The 24829-nt window shown below is 34.4% G+C and overlaps 1 protein-coding gene across 1 annotated transcript; it reads right to left on the bottom strand.

Moving 5' to 3' along the window:
- Nucleotides 1–1258: 1258 nt before the first annotated feature.
- LOC135846921 (uncharacterized) lies at nt 1259–9454 on the bottom strand. Its single transcript, XM_065366284.1, has 6 exons — nt 9241–9454; nt 7371–9150; nt 7149–7297; nt 6879–7054; nt 3246–3445; nt 1259–3174 (listed from the first exon to the last, which is right to left on the bottom strand). The coding sequence occupies exons 1-6, from the start codon at nt 9351–9353 to the stop codon at nt 2917–2919; spliced, it is 2676 nt and encodes an 891-aa protein (XP_065222356.1). The 5' UTR covers nt 9354–9454; the 3' UTR covers nt 1259–2916.
- Nucleotides 9455–24829: the final 15375 nt, after the last annotated feature.

The following is a 24829-nucleotide window of genomic DNA, read 5'->3' as shown; positions in this document are numbered from 1 at the left end:
CTATTAAAAAATTTCAATTTTTTCAAAACCGTTCGCGAACGATTCGATTTGAAATACACAGATTTCATGAATTTGTTGTTCACAAAATACTCGTACAAGCAATAATAAGACATCATGAGTGAGAACAATGTCAAATTTCAAGTCTCAAAATGTTTCGTTCGCGAACGAATCGTTTCGAGTTTGAAAAACTATCCACTTCAACTACTGAATGGATTTCCCAAGTAGCTCATGAAATATTCTTGGACGTAAAAATCAAAATACATTTTGAAAAACGTTCTCAAATTTATAATTTGCTCAAAGTCGTTCGCGAACGAATCCATTCGCACGATTAGTGATTTTATTGTTGAACAAATTCTCTGAGTTGTTCACGAAAGATTCTTTCATGCAGAAATCGATTTACGCGATGGGATATTTTCAAAAATCTCAATTTGCTCAAAGTCGTTCGCGAACGAATCTATTCTGACGATTAGTGATTTTATTGTTGAACAAATTTTCTGAGTTGTTCACGAAAGATTCTTCCATGCAGAAATCGATTTACGCAATAGGATATTTTCAAAAATCTCAATTTGCTCAAAGTCTTCCGCGAACGAATCTATTCTGACGATTAGTAATTTCAGTGTTGAACGAATTTTCCGAGTTGTTTACGATTCACGAAAGATTCTTTCATACAGAATTCGATTTACGATAAAATCTTTTAAAAAATCTCAATTTACTCAAAATCGTTCGCGAACGAATCAATTTGAAAAACCACTTATTATAACCAAATTTGTACGAATTTTCCAACTTTTTTTACATCTAGAAAATATATTATCACAATAAGGAATAGAATACATAGTATCTCATTTTTGTGACTTAATGGATTTTCAACTCGTAGTTCGAATCGTTCGCGAACGAATTGATTTGAAAACACGCGCATTCAATGACAAAATCAGAATGATTTTTGCAATTGAATTAGATGATGCCAAAATCATTACAACAATTTAAAAAAAAAAACTCAATTCACTCAAAGTCGTTCGCGAACGATTCAATTGAAAAAAAAACCATTGACTCTGAACAGAATTAACAGGCGATTTACAAGAAATTCTCGCAAGAGAAAGATTAGATGAGCCAATCTTTCGCTCAACTTGCCTCAGTCGCTCACCAATCCAAAATTTGTGGCAAGTATTTAATTTAAAAAAAAAAAAAAAAGCCAGAAGAGCGCAGGAAGCTCAAAATTTTTGTTTCAATAAATGAAGTGACTGAATAAAAACCAACGTAATTATTTTAACAATATTAAAATTTATTCGAAGCAGTTAAAACATTGATACTTAATCGCAACATTTAAATAATATTTTAACTACAATCTAATAGAAAAAATAAATATGTAAAAGAAAGAAAGAAGAATAAAAAAGGAACGCGAATTATAAAAAGAATCGAATCAAATCGAGAAAAAAAATACGTACACACATCAACAAACAGTCTTGAAATCGGACTGTACAAATCCCCCTCCCCTTCAACTCTTCTCTACAACCTTACGAGATCCAATTACCAATAATCAGCGTAAATAACTTCTTCAACAATGTAATCATACTGTAAGCGATGTCATTATACGGAAACATAGCTCTATAACAACAGCCCACAGCTGCGAGTTTAACTCTAGACCATAATTTTATGCAATTCCCACGTGATAATTTACCATCAATATGATGAATACATATCTAGCTATGTATACTTTATAAATAAAAATACGCAATTAACCTTCGTGTTAATTCTTCGCTTGACTGATGGGTATCTCGAACGTAGCTATTTGCGTACTGCTAACCCGTTAATTCTATGTAATATCTCCCAAATGGCATTTCGTATACTAAGATAGGTCTTTCATAAATTACTTAGGTACACCTATAGTGTGTTTGCGAGACTTGTAGCTCTACAACTACGTATTTTAATTCGCGTTATAGTTACATTTTTACAGTTACAATAACAATTGTGGAGAAAAATATATATATACAGGTATTCTCCAATTTAAAGAATGGAAAATTACTACGACACAGCTCATAGGTAGGTACAGAAGATGGGAAACTAAATGATCAACTTATGGATCACCATCCCGACAAAAAAAGATCCCAAAATGTTCGGAATTTTTTGTCAAAAAAAAAAAAATCACCCACATCTACAGGCGCCACAATGATAACGGACCGGTCATCAATGAAGCTGGATACGGGCAATTATTTGCGCCTGCGCGTTATTATAGTCGTTCTAAAGGTAATTAATTTCGCATAAAATTACTGTATTACAAATGCAATGCGGATAAACAGACAGGTAGTGTACAACACGTACGTACTACACTTCTTGGAACGCATCGTTAACCAACGATGTAAACATAACGCCCGAGAACGACTTACTCGGTGCAATTCTAATGCATACGATCCGGTTACCGGTTTCTGAATACGTATAGAATGATACTTTGGCCCCGAAATTCAACAGCACACGTAGCACGTGAAAAAAAAATGAGGATCTACGTACTACATAACAGACTGGGAAATAATATTCGTAAAATACCTAAAAGTAAGTATATATGTAAATTACACGAGTCTCATCAAGTCGTACTTAATTCTAAAAAAAAAATCCTCATCACAGATTTCAAAAAAAAAAAAGTTCTATAATAAAAATAAATTCTCTATCACTCGTAAAAAAAATAATAAGACAATAGAGCAAATATTTTTTAAAAAATTTACACATTTTTATTCGTTTTTTTTAGAACTATAAAAGTGACACACGACTCAAGTGGGAAAAGGATAAGAGACATTTATGGACAAGATGCAGCTAAAACTCACAAATCAGCACAGATAAAATAATAAAATAATGAATACGAAAAATGTTAATTAAAAAAAAAAAAAAAAAAAGAATACACAGAGAAACACAAATTATATCGGGTAATTATTGCGATACATACGGTAACTGCAGTAATTCACCGACAGAAGCTCTTTTTTCAGGATTTTTTTCTAAACACGATTTCAACGCAGACATCAATACTTTCGGTATACCTTCGGCTTCGGGGAACTTTACTCCGACTTTTGCGTCGACGATGGCTTTCATTTTTTCAAATCTATTCTTTATGTTTTGGAAAGGCAATCTGCCATAGATTAAGTGATACAGGATACATCCCAACGACCAAACATCCGATTTATAATTTATCTGCGAAATAAAATCGATAGATATAAATCATCTGTAGACATATGGAAAATAATTTTGAAAAAAATACCAACCCTATATCCGATGGATCCGGAAGGCCGGCTGACAAATTCCATAGCTTCTGGACTCATGTAATTCAACGTTCCGGTGAATACGTCTTTATATACGCTGGTAGCATCGCCTTGGATATTCGATGCTATACCGAAATCGATTAATTTCAGACTTCCTCTGACTATAAGAAAATTTGCTGGTTTTAAATCTGAATGGACGATACCTGCAAATAAACAAAAATTCATTCGGTTAATGGATATTCAGAGCAAGATGCGTAAAAATAATTCTGAATCATTTTTCGAAATTAATAAATGATTGATTGAATTTTTATAAAATACATGAGTAAGTAGGTATGTAAAATTAGAAGAAATGGAACATAATTAATTTAAATTGAGTTAAAAATTATTTTTGGGGAGGAGAATGCATTCGCAAGAAGAATTAGTTTGATTTTTCTCAATACGAAAAAAATTAAGCAATAAACATAAATAAAATATCTAAGTAATGTTGATGTTTACTTCATTAATTTTAGAAAAAAAATCGTGAAATTTCAAGAATAATTTATGGATTTGAGTTTTGAAATTTTGTCCAAATTTTAAGCAAACTTTGGAGGAAAATATATCTTTTTTGCAACTAGATTTTCAATAATTTTCAAAAAATAAGAGAAAATATGATCGTTTGATTTGAACTTCTTATTTATTTAGGAAACCTTCGATAAAGTTTTTTTCCTTCCACCCTTCTCTTCAAAAAATTGCAATACAATGTTTTTTTATTAATTTGGAAAAAAAAACGAGAATACGAAATAATTACAGATCTGATAGTCAAGATTTTTTCTTCGTAATTTTTGCTACACCCCCTCCCCAAAAAAATCCCTCGCCTTCCATAAAAAAGAAATCAACAATAATTTTGGTGTTTGGTTTTCATTAATTTGAAGGAAAAAAAACACACACACACACACAAAATTATGTGGATAATCAATTGATTCGACTACTTGAACTGTTTCATAGCATTTTTAACAAACCTTCGAGAGTATATTTTCCCCTTCCCCTCCAACCACAAAAATTTAGGCAATTTTGTTTTTTGATGCTTGGTTTTTCATTTATTTGAAAAAAATAAATAAATGAAAAATTATAACAGTTTCGATTTTTCGCAATTTTTACTGAATTTTCAAACGGAATACTTCTAATTCCCTCTTCCTGTTTGATTTTAATTATTTTGAAAAAAAAACATAAGTATGAGAGAATAATAAATGAATTATATTACTTCGGCTTTCAAATAATTTTTACAAAACTTTTAAAGAAATTTTGTTGCCTTTTTTCCTACAAAAAAATTGAAATGATTTCAATGTTTTGTTTTCATAGCCCAATTTGAAACAAAAACACAAAATTGTTGGTCATTTTTTACGTTTGAATAATATATTTTTCCGTCAAGCGCCCTAAAAACTACAATAGTTTCGATGCTTGTACATATTCCAATTTATAAAAAAGAAAATACAAAAATACCAAAAAAATGAGAATTGCCGAATCAATTTAGTAGCTTAAAATTTTTCATAATTTTTAAGGAAACCTCTCGAGGTGTCACACTCCGATTTGAACGGGACCGCGATTTTTGGAAAGAGCATTGTCTAAAACCCCCAAAACCAAATTTTCAGCTTTCCAAGTTCATTTTTCGATTTTTGGCAAATTTTTGAAAATTAAAAATTTACCGATTTTGGCGATTTATGCATTTTTTTAAAAAGTACGTACTTGATCAGTAAAAATGGTCAAAATAAATTCTAAAACTAATATCAATTACCCAAATCCAAATTTTACCATTTCCAGCCATTCTGGAGCCTTCAGCGCGATTTTTCAATTTCTCCAGAATTTTGAATTTGCTCCAGAAGGCATGAATATGAAGTTGGGCAGCTAAAAATCGAGTTGTGTGTTATACTCGACCTATGTAACAACTTTATCCACATATAAGCCGATTTTGAGAGTGACACCTCAAGAGTGGTTTTTTGATCAGCTTTTTTCAAAATTAAAAAATCCAAAAAATCAAGTTTGCTCCCAAAATTGGCTCGAATGTGGATAAACTCGTTAAACAGGTCGAGTGTAATACACAAGTCGATTTTTAGCTGCCCAACTGCATATTCACGCCTTCTGGAGCAAATTCAAAATTCTGGAGAAATTGAAAATCGCGCTGGAGGCTCTAGAATGGCTGGAAATGGTGAAACTGGGATTTGGAGAGTTATTGATGGACAAAATACAGCGATTCGAGCGAATTTCGAAAACTTCCACGCAAACGGGAAACTTTTGATTTTTTGGATTTTTTAATTTTGAAAAAAGCTGGTCAAAAAACCACTTTTGAGGTGTCACTTTCAAAATTGATTCAAATGTGGATAACCTCGTTAAACAGGTCGAGTGTAATACACAACTCGATTTTTAACTGTCCAATTGCATATTCACGCCTTCTGGAGCAAATTAAAAATTCTGGAGAAATTGAAAAATCGCGCTGGAGGCTCCAGAATGGCTGGAAATGGTGAAATTTGGATTTGGGTAATTGATATTAGTTTTGGAATTTATTTTGACCATTTTTACCGATCAAGTACGTACTTTTTTAAAAAAATGCATAAATCGCCAAAAACAGTGAATTTTCAAAAATTCGCCAAAACTCAAAAAATGAACTTGGGCAGCTGAAAATTTGGTTTTGGGGGGTTAGACTATGCTCTTTTCAAAAATCGCGGTTCTGTTCAAATCTGTGGGTGACACCTCAAGAGGTTCCCTTGTGAGCCTTTAAAAGAACATATCTTCTTTTCCCTCTTTCCACAACACTCACAAAAATTGTAATAATTTCGATGCTAGGTTTTTATTAAGTATGTATGTATTTACTAATTCAGAATAAAAATTAAAAAACAAAAAACAAAACGTCGACGCCAATAAGACTTTGATTTTTAAAACTCGAATAATTTTTACAAAATTTTCAAAGAACCCCCTCCCTCACCAAATTGAATTATGTAGATATTTGGTTTCTATTAATTTTGAAGAAAAATCAAAACTGAGAGAATATCAAACAATTATTGACCTTCTAATTCAAACTTTTCCAGAACTTTTACAAAATTATATGTAGAAGAAATCTCTGACCCCCCCCCCCCTCTTCCTTTTAATTTTTAATTCATTTATTTGACAGTCATTCTTCTAAAATTTCAATAATTTTCATGTTTGATTTTTTGATTTGAAAAAAAAAACAATCAAAATCAAGAAAATTGTCCCAAACTATTATTGTCCAATCTGATAATTTAGATTTTCTCATAATTTTTATCAATTTTAGATTTTTTAAAATTTAATTTTCGAAGAAAAATATATTTGTCACTTTCTCCCTTTTTTTCTCTTCAAGAAAAATCAGAAAAAAATTTCAAAAACAGGAAAGCATCGAAAAAATGGATTTTTTTCATTTTTTAAATTATATTCAGTTCAAAATTTTGTAAAATATTGGGAAAAACTGGAGTTTTTCTCAAAAAAAAAAAAAAAATTAAAAAAAAATTATAGACATAATTTTATAAAACTGAACTGCAATTTTAAGAGTATTTGTGCCCTTTGGCTATTCAGGTTTTCATAGGTTTAGTACAAATTCAAATTCAATCAACAAAATGCACTCCACAGTACACCGGTGTTATGGCTTACCTTGCTTATGAATTTCATGTACAGCTGAAAGCATTTCAGTCCAATAGTATAAAATCATATAAATCGAAGGTTTTTTGCTTTTGTTGACATTTTTCAACAATTCTGCGAGATCGGTGTCGCCTTTTTCCATAACTACGTTCAAAAGTTTATCCTTATCATTTTCTTTGATGATTTCGCTGCAAAACAGAACGATGAAAAATTAACATTGAAATCGATTATGAAAATGATAACGTTGGAACCAGGTGGATTAAAAGAGCTAGCATTACTTACTGATCGTACATCTTGATGATAGAATCACATTTTTGTAATTTTTTGAGCATTTTAACTTCTTCAATATATCCTTCTGCGATTGTCTCATCGACCTCGTACAATTTCACTTGTTTGATCGCTAAAATCGCGTAGGTTTCCGGATGCAGCACCTAACACCAACGAGAGAAAAATATTATTATCTCGATTCGAGAAAAAGCGATAAAATTTACGGCATAATCGTACCTGATATACCAAACTGGATCCTCCGGATCCTAAAACATTCGTCACACTGTAAGATCGTCCATTAACCGTAATAGACGTTGGTAATTTATCGTTGATCCTAAAATTGGGCGGAGGAAGCGGTGCTTCGAACTGAAAATCGTCTTTTTTCGGCGGTGGCCGAACAGCTTCGGGTTGTTTGAATTCGTTAGCACTGATTTCGACTGGTTTCACTGCAGGGGCTTGATTCACTTTAGGGTGAATCGAATTCGGTATTTCAGCTCGTTTAGGAGACGACTGATTGGCTTTTTGAAGCGGTTCTGACGAAAAAGGTGTTCGTTGAGGAGTCTCGAACTGATCGTTGTTGGTTTTTGGAACCGAATCGGGTACCGTAAACGATGGAATGTTATCTTTGGGCGACAAGCGATCTTCTTTTTTCGACGCGAAGTCGATCGGAAACGTCGGAAGGTGAGAATCGACCAGCATGTTTTCCCGAGGTGACGAGTAATCGTTCTTTTTGGGTGCGGACTCGATGGGACCCGTTGGTAGATGGGAATCAACGGACATTTGTTCTGGAGGCGACGAGTGGTCATTTTTTGTCGGCGCGAATTCGGCCGAAGAAATCGATGGTAGATGCGAGTCGACGGACATGTGTTCTTGGGGCAACGAGTAGTTGTTATTTTGCAGTGCGAAGTCAGCTATGGATGATGGTATATGCGAATCGAGCGACATTTGTTCTTGAGGTGGCGAAAAATTGTCATTTTTCGGTACGAAGTCGGCTACAGATGATGGTAGATGCGAATCAAGCGACATGTGCTCTTGAGGCGAAGTGTAGTTGTTCTTTTTCGACACGAAGTCGATCGGAAACAAAGACAGGTGAGGATCAGTTGTGATATTTTCTCTCGGTGACGAGTATTCGTTCCTTTTTGGTGCGAAATCAGTTGATCGACGATGACCAGTCGATGAATTGTCTCGACTCGACGAATAATCTCCAGTCAAACCAGAATCTACTTCGTCAAAAGGAGACCGAAGTATATTTTCTTTGGGCGATTCGTAATCGTTGGTTTTTAAAACTAAATCAGCTGGCAAAGGTGTTCGATGATTACTACCAGAAGTATTCTCTTTGGGCGACGGAAAGGTGTTCGGTTTCATTACTAAATCCATAGCAAAAGGCGTTCGATTCAATTCGACCGCAGCTTCATCCAGTAATGACGAATATTCGTTAGTTTTTAGTATCATATCGATCGGTAACGTTGTTCGAAGCGGATTACAAACTTCATCCGCTTTGGACGCAGTCGACAGTTGATTAGTAGTTTTCAGAATGAACTCGGGAGAGTACGATTTACCGTGCAAATTTAGTATTTCGTTTTCGAACGGCGAATGCTCATTAGTTCTCAGAATAGTTTCAGGTGAGCGTGAGTAAACATTACGTTGTACGTGCATTTCTTCCGCTGACGAAAAATGACACGGTTCGATGATATCTATATCGCAATTGGTGTCCGCTTTAGAAACACTGATATCCATTAAATCGGTCGTATCGAAGTTAGAAAAACTTATCTCATTGGTACAGTTTTTGTTCATTTTGATAAAGCTCGAGTTTAGAACATCGGTTGATTCCACATAACCGGCATCTTGCGTATCTGTATCCGCATCTGTTGGCTTTGTATAATCAAACGATGAACCATTTTTCTCCGATGTACTGTACGGTTCGTTATTCTCGTCGGCGATCGGTTCAACATTGTTGTTGTTTTCACTGTTGACCTCTTGCAGTACTCGAGTGTGTCTTCCATGTTTGCCCAATCGGCTATAAAAACATCACGGTTTTAGTATTTTGATCTCTCAACGAGTATTTGATTGTGGTTATTATCATAAAACGAGATGAATATCAGCTTACCTTTTCCGCCTTCGAGTATCCGTTAGCCAAGGAAGTGGAAAAGTACAAGACGAATCGTCGCTGGCATTACTTGTGAAAGTGTTCTGTTTGTAATAATATCGATTTTCGTCCATTTTTTAACTCGAATTTAATTTCAAATAGATAATTTCATTTTCAAAAACACTTTTTTCCTTACGAACACAGCGGAATATTTTTTTTTTATTCAAAAGTAACGGCTACCGTATGTTTACATTGATAAATGCATGAAGGGTAGCCATAATGGAAAACAAAAACGGAACACTGACATTTCAATTTTCAATCGAATCGTATTGTGAATATTGAAAGAAATACAATTATAAAATGCACTTAATAAGAAAAATTACAACTGTGCAGTAATTTATATCGATTAAAACATTCGAAATATGAATAAATTGAATTTGGCGTTCTTAAATAAGACTTGGATTTTATATTTTGTGTTTCGTACTTGAGCAACACTGCGTGGTGAAAGTAATCAACGTTGCGACATTTCAACATCACGAAGGCGTTTCATTCACTGAAATAACGCGGAGGCTTCTTTAATTTTAATTTTTTTAAAAATAAAATAATTGAATTTTATTTTATTTTCCACCTTACTTAGTTATTTATTTTTAAAATTTCATTTTCACATTTTCATGTACTTAATTTAGTATTTTTTTTTCAACTGTAAACTGTAAAAAATTTGATTTTAAATTTTATTTTTATTTATTTATTTTTCTTCGGGATTAATATTTAATTAACACTATGGATTTTTTTCTTCCGGATTAATTTTTATCCATAAAGAGTACGTAGGTATAAAGAAAATGATTGTTTTCACTATTTTCTTGACTTCGGCCTTAGCTCAGCGTTCATTTCATCGGAGTTTGGTTGGACGTTCTTGGACGTTGCGTTGAACCAATTTTTGAGTCAACTCAAGCAAACTGCAAAATGCAAAAATCCAAGACATTTTTTATAACCATTCAATATCAATGACACAATGAGGAAAAATTGCTATCAGATATTCCAAAATTTCTCAAATTAACGTAGGTATGGGACGTAAACAATAAATTCTTCATGCTTCTACTTGATCATCAGACGTAAGGTTACGTTTAAAGTTGCAAATCGAACTCACATACCATTCAATTACTTAATCCAAATACAAATTTATAATTCATTATGGATTATTGCAACTGAAAAGTCTTTTCTCTATGAAGTATGAACATATCTATAAGTCTACAATTAATCTGCACGCAAAATCATTACAATTTTCACATCATTATCAACATAGATGACACAGCTCACACACTTATTACTTAATACGCAAGTGAAATCATAATACGACAACTACGTACGAGTATAACACTGGGTGTAATGCATATTAAAACAACATGTCAAGTTTATTCGCTCAGTTAAGGATAATTTATCATCGCCATTGCTCCTCGTACCTCTCGCGTTAGCTGTCGGGTAATTTCAGTGTATTCATTTTCAATACCTACGTTTCGTTTTGTTAAAATACCTGCCAACTATGTAACTACGAAAGTGGAGATGTGTAGGTAAATTGTAGGTACATATATGTGCTCTCGTACGAAGACCCAGCAAACTACGCAACAGGTGATCTGTCAAGCATACATAAGGCGATGTGACGGGGGTAAAATTAGGCAGCTAGCAATGAATTAATTTCCTTTCGTTAATTTTTCATATTAAATCAGCTTGCACAATATCATCATCCCCTAGCTGTATACCTACCTACACCAATCTGTGGGCTAAATTCGGCACCAGGTAATTCGTCCAATCAGTTGCAGCAGTTCCAGTCGTACTAGCCCGAATCTTCACGGGGTATAATAAATAAATAATTCATTTCGAGTCGAACTAGCCATAGTGGAACCTAGACCAATTTCCATTTATAATTTTCATCGGGCCATTGCTCGTAATTAATGCTATATATAAAATATGAAAATTACCATAAAGAAGCACTGCTGTGTGGTTTTGATGATCATTCATAGTGTACCGCAACTATCTTCTCATCTCGATACTTCAAGTTACCTATACCCATTTATGTAGGTACTTGAAAGAGCAAGCTTTTACGCGTAAAAATCTATTGTTCTTATCTCATCTAGGTCTATATTTTGTACAATGCAGTCTAAGCAGTTCAATCGAAACATTTCTTTCAACGAAAAATTAAACTTGATACACATATAAATTTATTCGACGAAGACCATTTTTGAAAGAAACTTTTTATTCATCGCACAAACCATTCGACACCGGTAGTTGCACCCATCTAGTCGACTTTTTTTTTCGGTCCATTCATTTGGGCAAATTCAACGCCCTGCTTCGACGACGAACGAGTTAAATTATCCGTGAAACGTTATATTAACTATCTTCTGGACGAGTAAAAGGTCAACGCGAGAAGCATCACCGCCTGAACCTTTTTCTCTCTAAATATAATTTCGTTAGCTGTACCCTATACAGAAGTCTCCTCTCTATCCATCTTTCTTTTACGTTTTCTATACCGAGTCGTCCGATTTAATTGCGTCCCATTTTATTTTTCGCTCGTTTAAAAATAATCGAAAAATTTTCCCATTCGTTTTTCCACGCAGATACACAAAAACGAAAAAACGAGAAAACTATTATAACGATTTCCCAACCTCTTCTATGCACTACTATTTGTGTAGAAAGAGGTCGTTTTCGTTTAAATACAAATTACGTACGCCATAGAAAGGGCATTGGTACGAAAATACGTATCTTTGTCGTTGCACGGAATTTTGATACTTAATTGTTTATAGTGTCTGTTGGCAAAATTTACTTGCTGTTATTGTTGTTTTAATTTCAGTAGCGATTATCCACCATGTTCTCGTTACATTTTCTGGTCGCGAGAATTTTAACCCTCTCTTTATACCTACTCTCTTCACTTGAACATTTTTATTTCTACGAGATGTGCAATTGTGCATTAACCTCTTCACGACTTGAATAATAATAATGATTACAAGTTACAATATTCACCACCGGAGCTCTGGGTATGAAATTTTGTCACGAGCAGTGAACTTTGCAAGGATATCTTCCGCCCCCGCCATCATATCTTGTCTGTCGCGTCCACAGCTAGAATTTAATTTCCAATATAGATACCACGAATTATTGTCTCCGACAACAGGGCCATAAACGTACCGCGTGTGGAGCCTTATAATATGTACTTACTCGTATGTACGAACGATCGCATAATTCACTTCACTCTAACGCAGCATAAGCCAAAGATATAGACTGTGTTTTAATAAACAAGCAAAATACTGTGTGTGGCGACAGAAATTGTCCCACATTCACAAAAAAAATATTATACCAATGTGCTCCCTTAGTCCCTATACCAAACTGGATCATCAAAAAGAGTTTTTTTTTTTTTTTTGAAAAAATATTTTAACCATAGATTTATTATTTGAGCCATTTCATGCCAAATCAGCCAAAATTTGCACGAAGGTCCACTGATTTTTTTCATGTTAGGTACAATCAAACGATGAGAAATGGCGCAAACCGAAGATACCCATGACTTTTCATGCGGGTATGAGTGGCATTTGGAAATTTTCAAAATGGCTGCCAAATGAAAAGTTGAACTTTTTTTTCATTTAGCTCTACCATTCCAAGGGCTATTCGCTCATCACGCCAATATCAGTGTTTCCACTTTTGATGATGTAAAAAAATCAGTTTAAAAGCTTGCAACTTAAATAAAAATAGATGTAATCAAAAACATGGAGGTCCGAACTGAAAATTCTGAAAACCCCTCAGAAATAGCCTTTTTTGGATTCTGACCCAAAAAATGAGTTGAGAACAAATTTTTGTCAGCCCATTCCATAACTTTCGCAAATCTTTGAAAATTTATAAAAAATTAAAATTTTTTGAAGGTCACACATTGGTTGAATTTGATGGCATTTGATTTTAGAAGCTCCCTATGATATCTATAATCATCATTCAGGGAAAAAGCAGGACATCTTAAGAGGATTTATTGTAGAAAAAGCACGATGTTTTTTGATGTTTTTGAGAAAATAATTTTTCCTAATGTAAGTGATAAATTCAAAATTGCTGCAAAAAATTTCAAAAAAATATTTTTTCTGAATCGTTGAAATAATTTATCGTTTTGATCATCATCGCAGTTTTTTTCAAGTCTATGTTGTTCTACACAAAAAGGGCTATTTTTGAGAATTTTTTTCAAAATTTTCAGTTTGAATTTTCATACTTTTATTTTAATTGCAAGTTTTAAACCAATTTTTTCATATTTTAAAGTGGCAACAATTTTGGGAAATTTCAAGTTACAAAAATCTACTGGAGACTCCAAAACGACTTGAAATCCACCAGCAGTCGACTTCGTAGCGTATTGAAATTAGTTTGCAGAATGAATATCAGGTTTTCAACTCTATTTGATGAAATTTTGTGGGAATTTCAAGTTTCAAAGATCTGCTGGAGACTTCAGTCATTTCCAAAAAGTTGCTGAAGGCTCCAAAATGACCTAAACCCACGTGAAGTCGTCTTCAGATGGTGCTAAAATTGTAGTGCAGAGTAAATTTTGACTTTTCATCTCTTTTCATGAAATTTTGTGAAAATTTCAAATTTCAAAAATCTACGGGAGGCTCCAGTAATTTTCAAAAAGTCGCTGGAGGCTCCAAAACGACCTGAAATCCACTTGAAGTCGACTTTGTAGCGTATCGAAATTAGTTTGTAGAATGAATTTCGGCTTTTCAACGCCATTCGATGAAATTTTGTGGGAATTTCAAGTTTCAAAAATCTGCTGGAGGCTCCAGAACTATTCAAAACGGGTTGAAACAGTTTCAAATCGATTTGATAGGTTGAATATAGGGTATATCTCAAATTTCAGCTTTGTAGGTCAATTTGGTAAAATTTTGATTTTTCCCTCATTTTTGACCCAAATTTGATTTTCAAAAATTCACCAAAAATTGGAAAAGAAACTTTAGCACTTGAAATTTTGACCGGTGATAAATTTTTGCTGTTCTTTTGAAAGCCACCACTTTGAAAATTAAAAAAAAGCTACAATTTTTTTTCGTACCATTTATTCTTGTTTCTAACCTACCTAAGGAAACCTCTTGAGGTGTCACACTCCGATTCGAATGGGACCACGATTTTTGGAAAGAGCATAGTCTCAAGCCCAAAACCAAATTTTCAGCTGCCCAAGTTCATTTTTCGATTTTTGGCGGATTTTTGAAAATTCAAAATTGACCGTTTTCGACGATTTATGCTTTTTTTTTAAAAGTACGTACTTGATCAGTAAGAATGGTCAAAATAAGTCCCAAAACTAATATTAATTACCCAAATCCAAATTTTACCATTTCCAGCCATTCTGGAGCCTCCAACGTGATTTTCAATTTTATCCAGAATTTTGAATTTGCTCCAGAAGGCGTAAATATGCAGTTGGGCAGCTAAAAATCGAGTTGTATATTACACTCGACCTGTTTAACGAGTTTATACACATTTGAGCCGATTTTGAGAATGACGCCTCAAAAGTGGTTTTTTGACCAGCTTTTTTCAAAATTAAAAAATCCAAAAAATCAAAAGTTTCCCGTTTGTGTGGATATTTTTGAAATTCACGCGAATCGCTGTATTTTGTCCAAAACTAACCCCCCAAATCAAAATTTCACAATTTCCAGCCATTCTGGAGCCTCCAGCGCGATTTTCAATTTCTCCAGAATTTTGAATTTGCTCCAGAAGGCGTGAATATACTGTTGCGCAGCTAAAAATCGAGTTGTGTATTACACTCGACCTGTTTAACGAGTTTATCCACATTTGAGCCAATTTTGAGAGTGACACCTCAAGAGTGGTTTTTTGACCAGCTTTTTTCAAAATTAAAAAATCCAAAAAATCAAGTTTTCCGTTTGCGTGGAACTTCTCGAAATTTGCGTGAATCGCTGTATTTCTTCAAGGAACTAACCCCCGGAGCGCAAATTCTACCGTTTCCAGCCGTTTTGGAGCCTCCGGCGCGATTTTTCAATTTCTTCAGAATTTTGAATTTGCTGCAGAAGACGTGAATATGAAGTTGGGCAGCTAAACATCGAGTTGTGTATTATACTCGACCTGTTCAACGAGTTTATCCACATTCGAGCCAATTTTGGGAGTAAATTTGATTTTTTGGATTTTTTAATTTTGAAAAAAGCTGGTCAAAAAACCACTCTTGAGGTGTCACTCCCAAAATCGGCTTATATGTATGTGGATAAAGTTGTTAAACAGGTCGATTGTATTACACAACTCAATTTTTAGCTGCCCAACTTCATATTCACGCCTTATGGAGCAAATTCAAAATTCTGGAGAAATTGAAAAATCGCGCTGGAGGCTCCAGAATGGCTGGAAATGGTGAAATTTGGATTTGGGTAATTGATATTTTTAAATTTTCAAATATTGGACTATCTATAATTAGATACAAAAAAAAACAAAAAATAAATAAGGCCCATTTATTTGAAAATCTGAAAAAATTACCGTCAGACTACTTTTTCATCACATTATTATTTCAAAGAATCAATCTTCAAATTGGAATTTTAATACCAGAGATGGAAACACAAAAGCTTACATTTTTGACCAAACTTCGTAATAGGTAATCATTAAATCGAAGTATCATAAATGAATGAGTAACTAGTTTGAAGACGCCGAGTTTAAAAATTGGTTGATTTTCCTATTAAATCTACTCTCCATCCCTCTATTAATGCCCACAAACCATCCAAATATTTCAAAAATATAAAATTGGGGTTTCATTTTTTTTCTGCAAGCACCTTTCGGTGTCTTTTCTTTCTCTCATCTCCAAAATCTCAAAAAAAAAACTTCAGGTAATCCGAAAAACTGAATATAATATGAAAAAAGTAAAATTGAAGCACTCGTAAAATATTTCTGTTCATTAAACACCTTCATGCACTTCGAAAAAAATTCAACTCCCCCGGTTTCCTCAACTCCTACCTGAATTTCATTCCGCTTATGCTGCTTCGTCATAATGACCTATTTTCTCGCCGCGAGCTCGGGGGATGCTTTCAAAGCAGGTAAGTATTTATCGTACACGAGGAAAGCAGCTAAAAAAAAGCCATTATCTTATTTCATTGCTGAGGCAACAGATATCGTATCACGTCGTCGTCGTCGTTGTCGTCATCGTCGTTCTACCTACGACAACACGTCCACCTAAATGAATTAATTTTTATCGATTAAAAAAACTATAATAAAGAAAGAAGACGCGAAACAATAAACGTACAAAACCCCACCTCTCCAGCTGGTAATAAGAATAACTTATACACAGTAAAAAAAAAAAGAAACAGATTTGTTTACTTAGAATAGTTTTTGTTTTCGATTTGAAAATTAATTTAAATAATGAACCGAGCGCGTGGTTTTTTTCGATCTTTTTGACGCTTCGAAGGGGGATGAGGCAACTTGCAGGAGACCGAAAAAATAAATATTTTGTTTCGCTCGTGTTTTTTTTTTCCTTCTCCCGCATCATTTTTACAGTTTACTATTAGTTTTTTCTCAGCGTACCTCTTTCAGCTCGGTGAAGTAATTTTTATTCCAATGAAAACGTTAGCTTAGCTTGTATAAATATGCCAGCCGCACCCCTCCCTTACCCCCACCCACCATTCCATCTCATCGTATCTGGCTCTGTGGAAACCTTCAACTTGCGAGACGAGCTTGGCATGGGTTGGCGTGTACCAAGTTGGGGGAAGAATTGCGAATTCAATTTACAAATTAATACGGTTTACGAGTTACACAAAGATTCAGCTCGACGAGCGCAATTTATTTACACTACTTTTTTGAGAACCACGATGGTGGAAAAATTAACCTCCCACTACACCGAAGTGTATTCAATTTTTAAAGGCTTTCTGCTGGTTTGTTACGAATTATTTACATTTTTTCAGTAGGCTTCGTATCCAGCAGCAAAAAAAATAAAATTGAATTAAATACTTTACAGGTACTCGTACGTATTAAAAGTAGGCCAATCCAAGGCCATTGAAGCAGGCCCTGGAGCAGTTTAATTTTTGGAACGTTGAAGAGAGGGAAAAGCGGAGTACTGCAGAGGAATTTTTTTTTTAAATCGTCTTAAAAACTCGGCAATAATGATTTCTATACGGAACAGAAGAAGTTCAAAGCAATAATAAAGTCTTCAAAAACGTGAAAAAAGCCTCGACATACCTCCTTCTATGAAAAATGCTCGTAATTATTTTAAAAGCTTTACAACTTTCGATAACTAACCAAATTCGCCGCAAATTAGTAGGATCCAAAGTTTTGATAGCGATGATTATGTCTCATTAAGTACCCTACTTCTACTTTTAAATTAATAAATTAGGTACCTAAATTATCATACGTCAACAGACAAATTCTTTGGAAAACTTGTACCCGTATTTTTCCACCATCAAATACCACACTGACCAGCAAGACGAGGACAAAGAGAAAAAATAGGGTCACATCAACGCCAACAAAACTTTCATAAAATCTAGAACAAAAGCAAAACTCAACGGTACAAATGATAACATTATAAGGTATACTTTTTTTTTCTTTTACTTTTTTCCTACTTGGTAATGCGAATAAATTACACGAGAGAATATTGCAAAACAAAAAAAAAGTTTAAAGAGAAAAAAAAGGGAAAAAGATGATAAAGAAATACTCACGAAACAAAATTATCTTAGGAAATAACGGACGCAACTGGTAAATCTTTTTTGCAACGATTTCTCGCGAGATGATATAATTATACGGACAGAGTAAAAGCTTTCTTCTCGACTAAACGTGTTTAATAAAATGCTTTTTGAAAGAAAAAAAATGTTTCGGAGAAGTGAAGAAAAGTTTGAAAAAAGCTGGTGAAAATTTTCCCCTTTTTTTATGTAGGTAGGTATAGGTACGTAAGAATAGAGTTTGATTAAAATCTTGCTCGAATTTCTCTTGCTGTAATTGCTCGATAGAGGAGCGTAATTTGACTCGATTGATATCAAATTATTCATCACTCAATGTGTTTCAACAATGGAATCAAAAATCAACAGGAAATGAGGAATTTGAGCTGCAAGAAGAATCAAACCGAGTGGGCGAGTCGTCTATAAAATACAGGTCGAAAGAATTGCATACTCAGTTCGCCGTAAATATGCAATTATTAGGTATGCTGTATTTACGGCAAACTGAGTATGCAATTCTATTAACACCAATAATCGAATTGTTTTCAAACCTATCCATGTGCTTACAATTGTACACTGAAACCAGAAAAATGCCGAGTACTTCGGTTTCGCTCGGATTTTCTCACAAGTTCTCCTTAATATTCCCATTCGAACTTTTCAGGGGTGGAGGGGGGGGGGGTGTTGGAGTTTTATAATTTTCATGCGTATAATTTCTTGTGAAACTGACAAATTTTCTGGCTTCCTACCATTTTTGTTGGAGAGGCGAAAATTTACATTTTTGATTCTTCTTCTTCATCGTTCACTCACATCGGAGCATCATGACTATGGAACATTCCCAATCAGCTGCCTCCAACCTTCAATGTCTTCAGCCTCTCTGGTGCACTCTCTGAGGGTGAGTCCTGTATCCTGTAGCCTTTTAGATAAGGTCAGTGTTGAACATTCAGCTTCTTTAGGTTGTCTTGCCATACTGTATGTCTGAAATATCTCAGGATCCTCCTTCTTATAATGGTTCTTCCAGTATTGACCTATTTGTTCTTTTCTTAGTCCATGAGGTTCTAAGCATTTGTCTATAGCAATACCTACATTTCAAATGCATCTATCTGGCTCTGATTGGTTTTCTTCACTGTCCATGTTTCCGAGGCATATAGGAATATTGAGAATATGAGCGTTTTTACATTCTTTAATTTTGTTCTCTTGGTGATTCCATGGCTATTCTAGATTCGATAGAGTTTTCTTACCGCTGTTTTTGCAATCGATGCATGTCTTCTTATCTCATCTTCTGAATAGTGATGCGGAAAATCGATACTTAGGTAGTTTTGAACTATCAATACTTTCACTATTGTTTCTTTGATCTATTTATAGGCATCGATAGGCGGAGGTGGACTATCGATACTATAGATGTTCTATTGATTGTTTTCTGGACCTTAAATCTATTGTTTACCATGCAAATCAGACTACGAGAGAGACAAATTTTATGAAAATCATACAATTAATGAAAGAGAGAAGTTTGTGGGGGGGGTTATTTAAAATGTGGCTAAAAAGTGGAAATTTTTCAAGCATAACTAACAAAATTTTCCAACTTTTGCGCTAAAATGACAAAAAACAGCGGAAAATGGAAAATCTTAAGAATCGATATTTTGGAGACCACTATCGATAGCATCAATAGGTCATCAAATTCAAAACTATTGATTTTTTTCACTATTGATAGGCATTTACTATCAATAGTATCGATAGTCACATCGATTTTCCGCATCACTATTTCTGAACCTCCATTGTTGGTTATTAGGGAGCCTAGATATACAAAGCTTTGTACCACTTCTATTCCATCTATATGGGATCTCTTGCAGCTCAGGTTGGTAGTTGTTCATCCGATCTATTATCATCATCTTGGTCTTTGATTTGTTCACCTTCAGACTCCTGGCCAGGCTAACTTGTTCAATCTTGCCCATGATCTCCTTTGTGTCATTGATGTTTTCAGCCAGTATTGTGGTGTCATCTGGGTATCTCAGATTCAATATTTTCCTGCCTCCTAGCATAACTCCTTTCTTCCATCCTTCTAAAGCTTCCCTCATTATCCACTCACCATACACATTAGCAGGGATGCGGAGCGGAACTGAACCGGAACGAACCGGAACGAACCGGAACGCTAAACCCCTAACTTTTGGGAGAATTTTGGCGGAGCGGAACGGAACCTGGAGCAACTTTCAAAAAATATGCAGGAGCGGAACCGGAACCGAACCGGAATAAAAATTTGGGTTTTTAAAGCTCCGACCTAACAAAATTTTTTGACCTTTAATGAACGATTTTCAAGATTATAGTGTGAACAAAAGGTGTTTTTGCTGAAATTTTACCTCAATAAACTAGAAAATTGTAAAAAGACATGGTAAATGACATGAAAAAGACCATTTATACAATGTACTTTTGGAACAAAGCTGCAATTTTCAGCGATCAAAATTCAAATTTCTCATGTGAGCAGTGAGGTGGACTTTAAATTTCATTAAAACGCGCCTAATTCAACCATTTTCTTCAATTTTTGCTCAGAACATGAAAATTCTGATGTACTTTGAATGCAACCTTCTCTAAAACAAAAAAGAAAAATCGGAGCGGAACGGAACGCTAAACCGGAACGGAACGATATTTTTAATCGGAGCGGAACGATACAGGAAACCGGAACAGAATTATTTTTTATGTTGGAGCTGAACCCTGAACCCGGAACGAAATTCATTCCGCTCCGCATCCCTGCACATTAGCCCTATTGACAAAATTTGTGCGTACAAAATGCTGAAAGGAATGCTTTTTTACATATCACAAGCATGAGTGAATTTGGACTTTTTCAAAAAATTGCATGCCATTCAGCCAGTGAATAGCATGCTTAAAAGTAAACTAAAAGTATGTACAAAAAGTGCGGAAATTTTTGCAAAAAAATTGCTCATAACTCACAGGCAATACTATCTACCAATTAATTATGAATTTTAAGACATTCCAATGATAATTTTATTTTTGCATAAATGTTATCAATTTTTGGGCTTGGGAAAATTTTTACTCACTGGTGCATTTCAGAAAATACTTGGTTGCTAGATTGCTTCTGTTTAGCATGCAAAAATGCACATTTTTAACGCGATAATGCATGCTTTTATACCAGTCCAAAATCACTCATTGTTACGCATGCTTTTAAGCATAATTTTGTCAATAGGGAGGGTGAGTCAGCATTATGGGAATTTTTTTTTCACTTTTTCAAAGTCCTTCCCCCTAAAAGTGTTCATTTATGCCTGAAAAGACATCATATAAAATTTCAGCAAAAAAAAAAATAATATTTACTGGTGGTGCAGAAGAGTTAAATGTTGCGAAGGTATAAGCGTGTCAAGCGAAAATTTTCCACAGTTGCGCGCAGGGAAATGTGCTGTTGCGTTCCCTTGTTGGGATTGAAGCAGTCTTACAAAACGTTACCTCCTCTATGATGCATGATGAGTAGATAAGTCTGGTCCTTGGTGGGGTTTTCTAGATGTTATTAATGAAGATTCAATAACAATTTTTCAATTCCAAAGCTCATTGAAGGTGGAAATACAAAAGATTTGAAAAGTAAAGAAAAAAGTATGAATTTGAAGCTGTATTATTCTACTCTACTCAGCAACAGTAGGAACGAATTGAGGGGTAATGTAGGCATAGGATAAATTTGCATTGCAATAATTATGACTGTTCTATATGATTCAGCTCCTTAAGTTGATGTTTTATAACTTTTATTGCCTAATTTTAAAGCTGTTACTTAATGAAAATGGAATGTTTTGATTTCTAAATTCCACAATTCTGGTTCAAATGAATTCTACAGCCAAAAAATCATAATCAATACTTGGTTAACGTAGTCGCTCCGGTAATCGGATACTGCAAAAAGTGTACCCAATGATCGGCATACTTCTAATTTGGAAAATAAAATTTGTTGCATCAGCCACAGCATTGTGAGGAATATTGTAACTGAATCTACAACCTTTTTTTCATCAAATAAAACAAGCATGGATGATCCAGGATATGGGCAAGTCTTTCAAAATTACACTTTTTAATGGCTAGTGATGAAATATGATTTTGCTATGTGATTTCATGAGATTAGAAAATTTGATGCCCGCGCATTTTGAAGTTTTTAATTGGAAGTAAATTCATTTTCTAGCTGGAACTATGTTTTTACCTAATTATCATACCTTTCTCGACATATTTTACACTTGACGTATCATCATTAACACTTCATTTATTATTAATAATCGAAAAATGAAAAGCCGATTACTAGTACTTGAAACGAAATGCTTGGCCCAATGATCGGAATACTGCCGATTATTGGAGCATTGTTTTCATAATAGAAATTCATTTAATCGGAGTTAATTAAATGTTTTTCCAATGCTGTAAATTTAAAATGATTTGTATTTATGAGATGAAATAGTATACCAGTGATCGGCACAAATTTACTCAACACTTACAATAATAAAGTTGATTAAATTTTTGCCGATGACTGGTACGCCGATTACTGGAACAGTAGTTTACATTGAAATTTGAAAAAAATGAAAAAAAAACTGCCTTCACAAGCCACTTCCAAAGAGTGGATTTTGTACAATAAAAAAAAAGAAGAATCAAAATTTTAAAAGCTCAAGAAATTGAAAACAATAACAGGACAGAATTGAGGCTAAAAAAAAAACACGGAAATAAAAAAAAAGATTTAAAAAAAAGGTGCTAATAAGCTGGAAGCAAAGAAGAAAAAATTAGAGGAAAACCTCAAATCGAAAGAAAATGTTGAACAAACAAAAAAAGCTAAAAAGGACACTCAGCTAATATCCCCCAGAAGTCTCAAAAGTTGCTCAAAAACTTCTTGAACATAAAATTCCCATGTCCGATTACTGGAGCAATTTTGCCGATCATAGGAACATTTTTGTCGATTATAGGTACAAGCACAATTTTTAGAAATGGAAAATAAAAATTCAATTATTCAATAGTTATTATCACAAAAACGTATTGGAATTTTTTTTAGGAAACAGAAATGGTTACTCTACACAAAAAAAAATTCAAATTGTTAAAATATATTGTTCATTCTACATAATCTGCTGCCAAAGTCTGATTTTTACATTTCAAAGATTGCACTATGCCGATTATTGGGGCGACTACGTTATGGTTGTTTTAAAAATCCAAGAAAGATTAGTATCGCTTGATGAGTTGTAGTGGGGATGCTGGTCTCATTATAGTTGTGCGGAATGAACCCCATCAAACGTTGTTGCTATAGACACTGGACCTGCGTATAAGACAACCAACTGGCAGCCATCTTGGCAAAATATCCTGTGTAACACCAATTTATTCCGCTGGGTGCTCTTTGCAGTGCTGTAGTTGATTTTGCAGGCAACATGGAAAAGGGAGGGTTGTGTAGTCCGCGAGGAACTCCTGGCTGCACGCCTCCCTTTTCCCTGCAAAATCGACTACAGCGCTGCAAAATCGACTACAGCGCTGCAAAGAGCACCCAGCGGGATAAATTGGCATTACACAACTTTTCTTTACCATTTCCATTCCCCTCGGCCTGGAGTTGGTTGTCTTATTCCGCAGGTCCAGTGTCTATAGTTGTTGCGTTTCCCGCAGGGACATTGTGGGAAGTACATATTGTGCTCGCACTCGCTCATAGCTCTCAATATTCAACGTGTGTGCGTCACCTCCAAATATTAATATTTTTCAATAAAAATTTAAGGCGTTCCATTTGAACCAAAAATGAAAATTTTAAGCAGGTAAGACTTCAATATTTCCAAAAAAAAAAAAATGCAATCTGACACACCCAATATGCATTGAACAGTATTGGGCTGAGAATGCATCCCAGCCTCACTCCTTTACAGGTCTTCAGTTCCCCTTCTACATACCTTTACTGGTGCATTGCTGTTTTTGTACAGGTTCTTCATCAGGTCTATCAGGTGTTTTGGTACTCCCATTTTTTTGAGGTTTCCAATGTTGTCGAAGGCTTTTTCATAATTGATGAAGCAGTGGTAGATGGTCAATATTTTTGATTAAAGCTTATAAAAATGAAGTCAGATCCTTCAGTTTTACATTTTTTTAAACGAGTTTCTTATGGTGAAGTCTTTTTGAAATAGTTGGACTGGTACTGCCACTTTCATCCTAAATATTTGGATGGACTTTTGGAGGGAGGAGCCTTGTAATTTTTTTTACAAATCCACTCAATTTTGAAAAAAGAAATCAAAAATTATAAGACAAGATGATTTTTGATTATTGGTTACTAAAATACTATTTAGTCGGGGGGCCTGTATAAGAATCTGCTGCACCCACACACCCCACCCCTTGGTCAATTTTCCAAGGCAACTTTTTTCTTAAAGGGGGAGTCCTGAGGAACATTTTTAGCCCTGTCCTCAGAAAAAAAAGTACATAGCTCTACTTACAAAATGGCGACCCTTTTTACTGAGAGGTCTAAAACTTTACTGCTAAAGTTCAACTTTCTGCTTGGATTTTTTTTTAATTCTTGTGTTTTTATTCATGTAGGTACCAAGTATTTCACCTTTAAAACCCAATATTTCGACCAGGCTTAATTTTTGGCCAATATTCAAAAATTTAAGTACCTATCGTTACCTAATCAATCATATTTTTTCCTATCAACATTTTATCAATTTTTTCAAAATTATTTTTTGCATCATCCCATTGAGCAAATCTCAACTATTTGAATTGCGAAAATTCGTGTCCGAAATAATTTATTTTTGAGTGCCTAAAGAAAATGAAAGTATGAAAATTTTCATCCAATAAACTCCCCATCCTCCTCCGTACCAAACAATAAAAAGAAGCAGCAAACATCATCAGAACAAAAACATCTCTAACAGGTTGTTTTTTTTATTAAATTAAGTAGGTAATAAAAAAAACAATGCTTTGGTAACCACAAGCGTCGCGATCTCTTAAGTTTTCACCGCCCTTCTCATTTTACTTCGTTGCCACCCCTTTCATCAGATTTTTCCCAA

The sequence above is a fragment of the Planococcus citri genome, chromosome 5 (assembly GCF_950023065.1).
Source record: "Planococcus citri chromosome 5, ihPlaCitr1.1, whole genome shotgun sequence".
Taxonomy (NCBI): domain Eukaryota; kingdom Metazoa; phylum Arthropoda; class Insecta; order Hemiptera; family Pseudococcidae; genus Planococcus; species Planococcus citri.
Note: the sequence above shows the minus strand (reverse complement) of the source record. Positions and strands in the feature narration are given on the sequence as shown.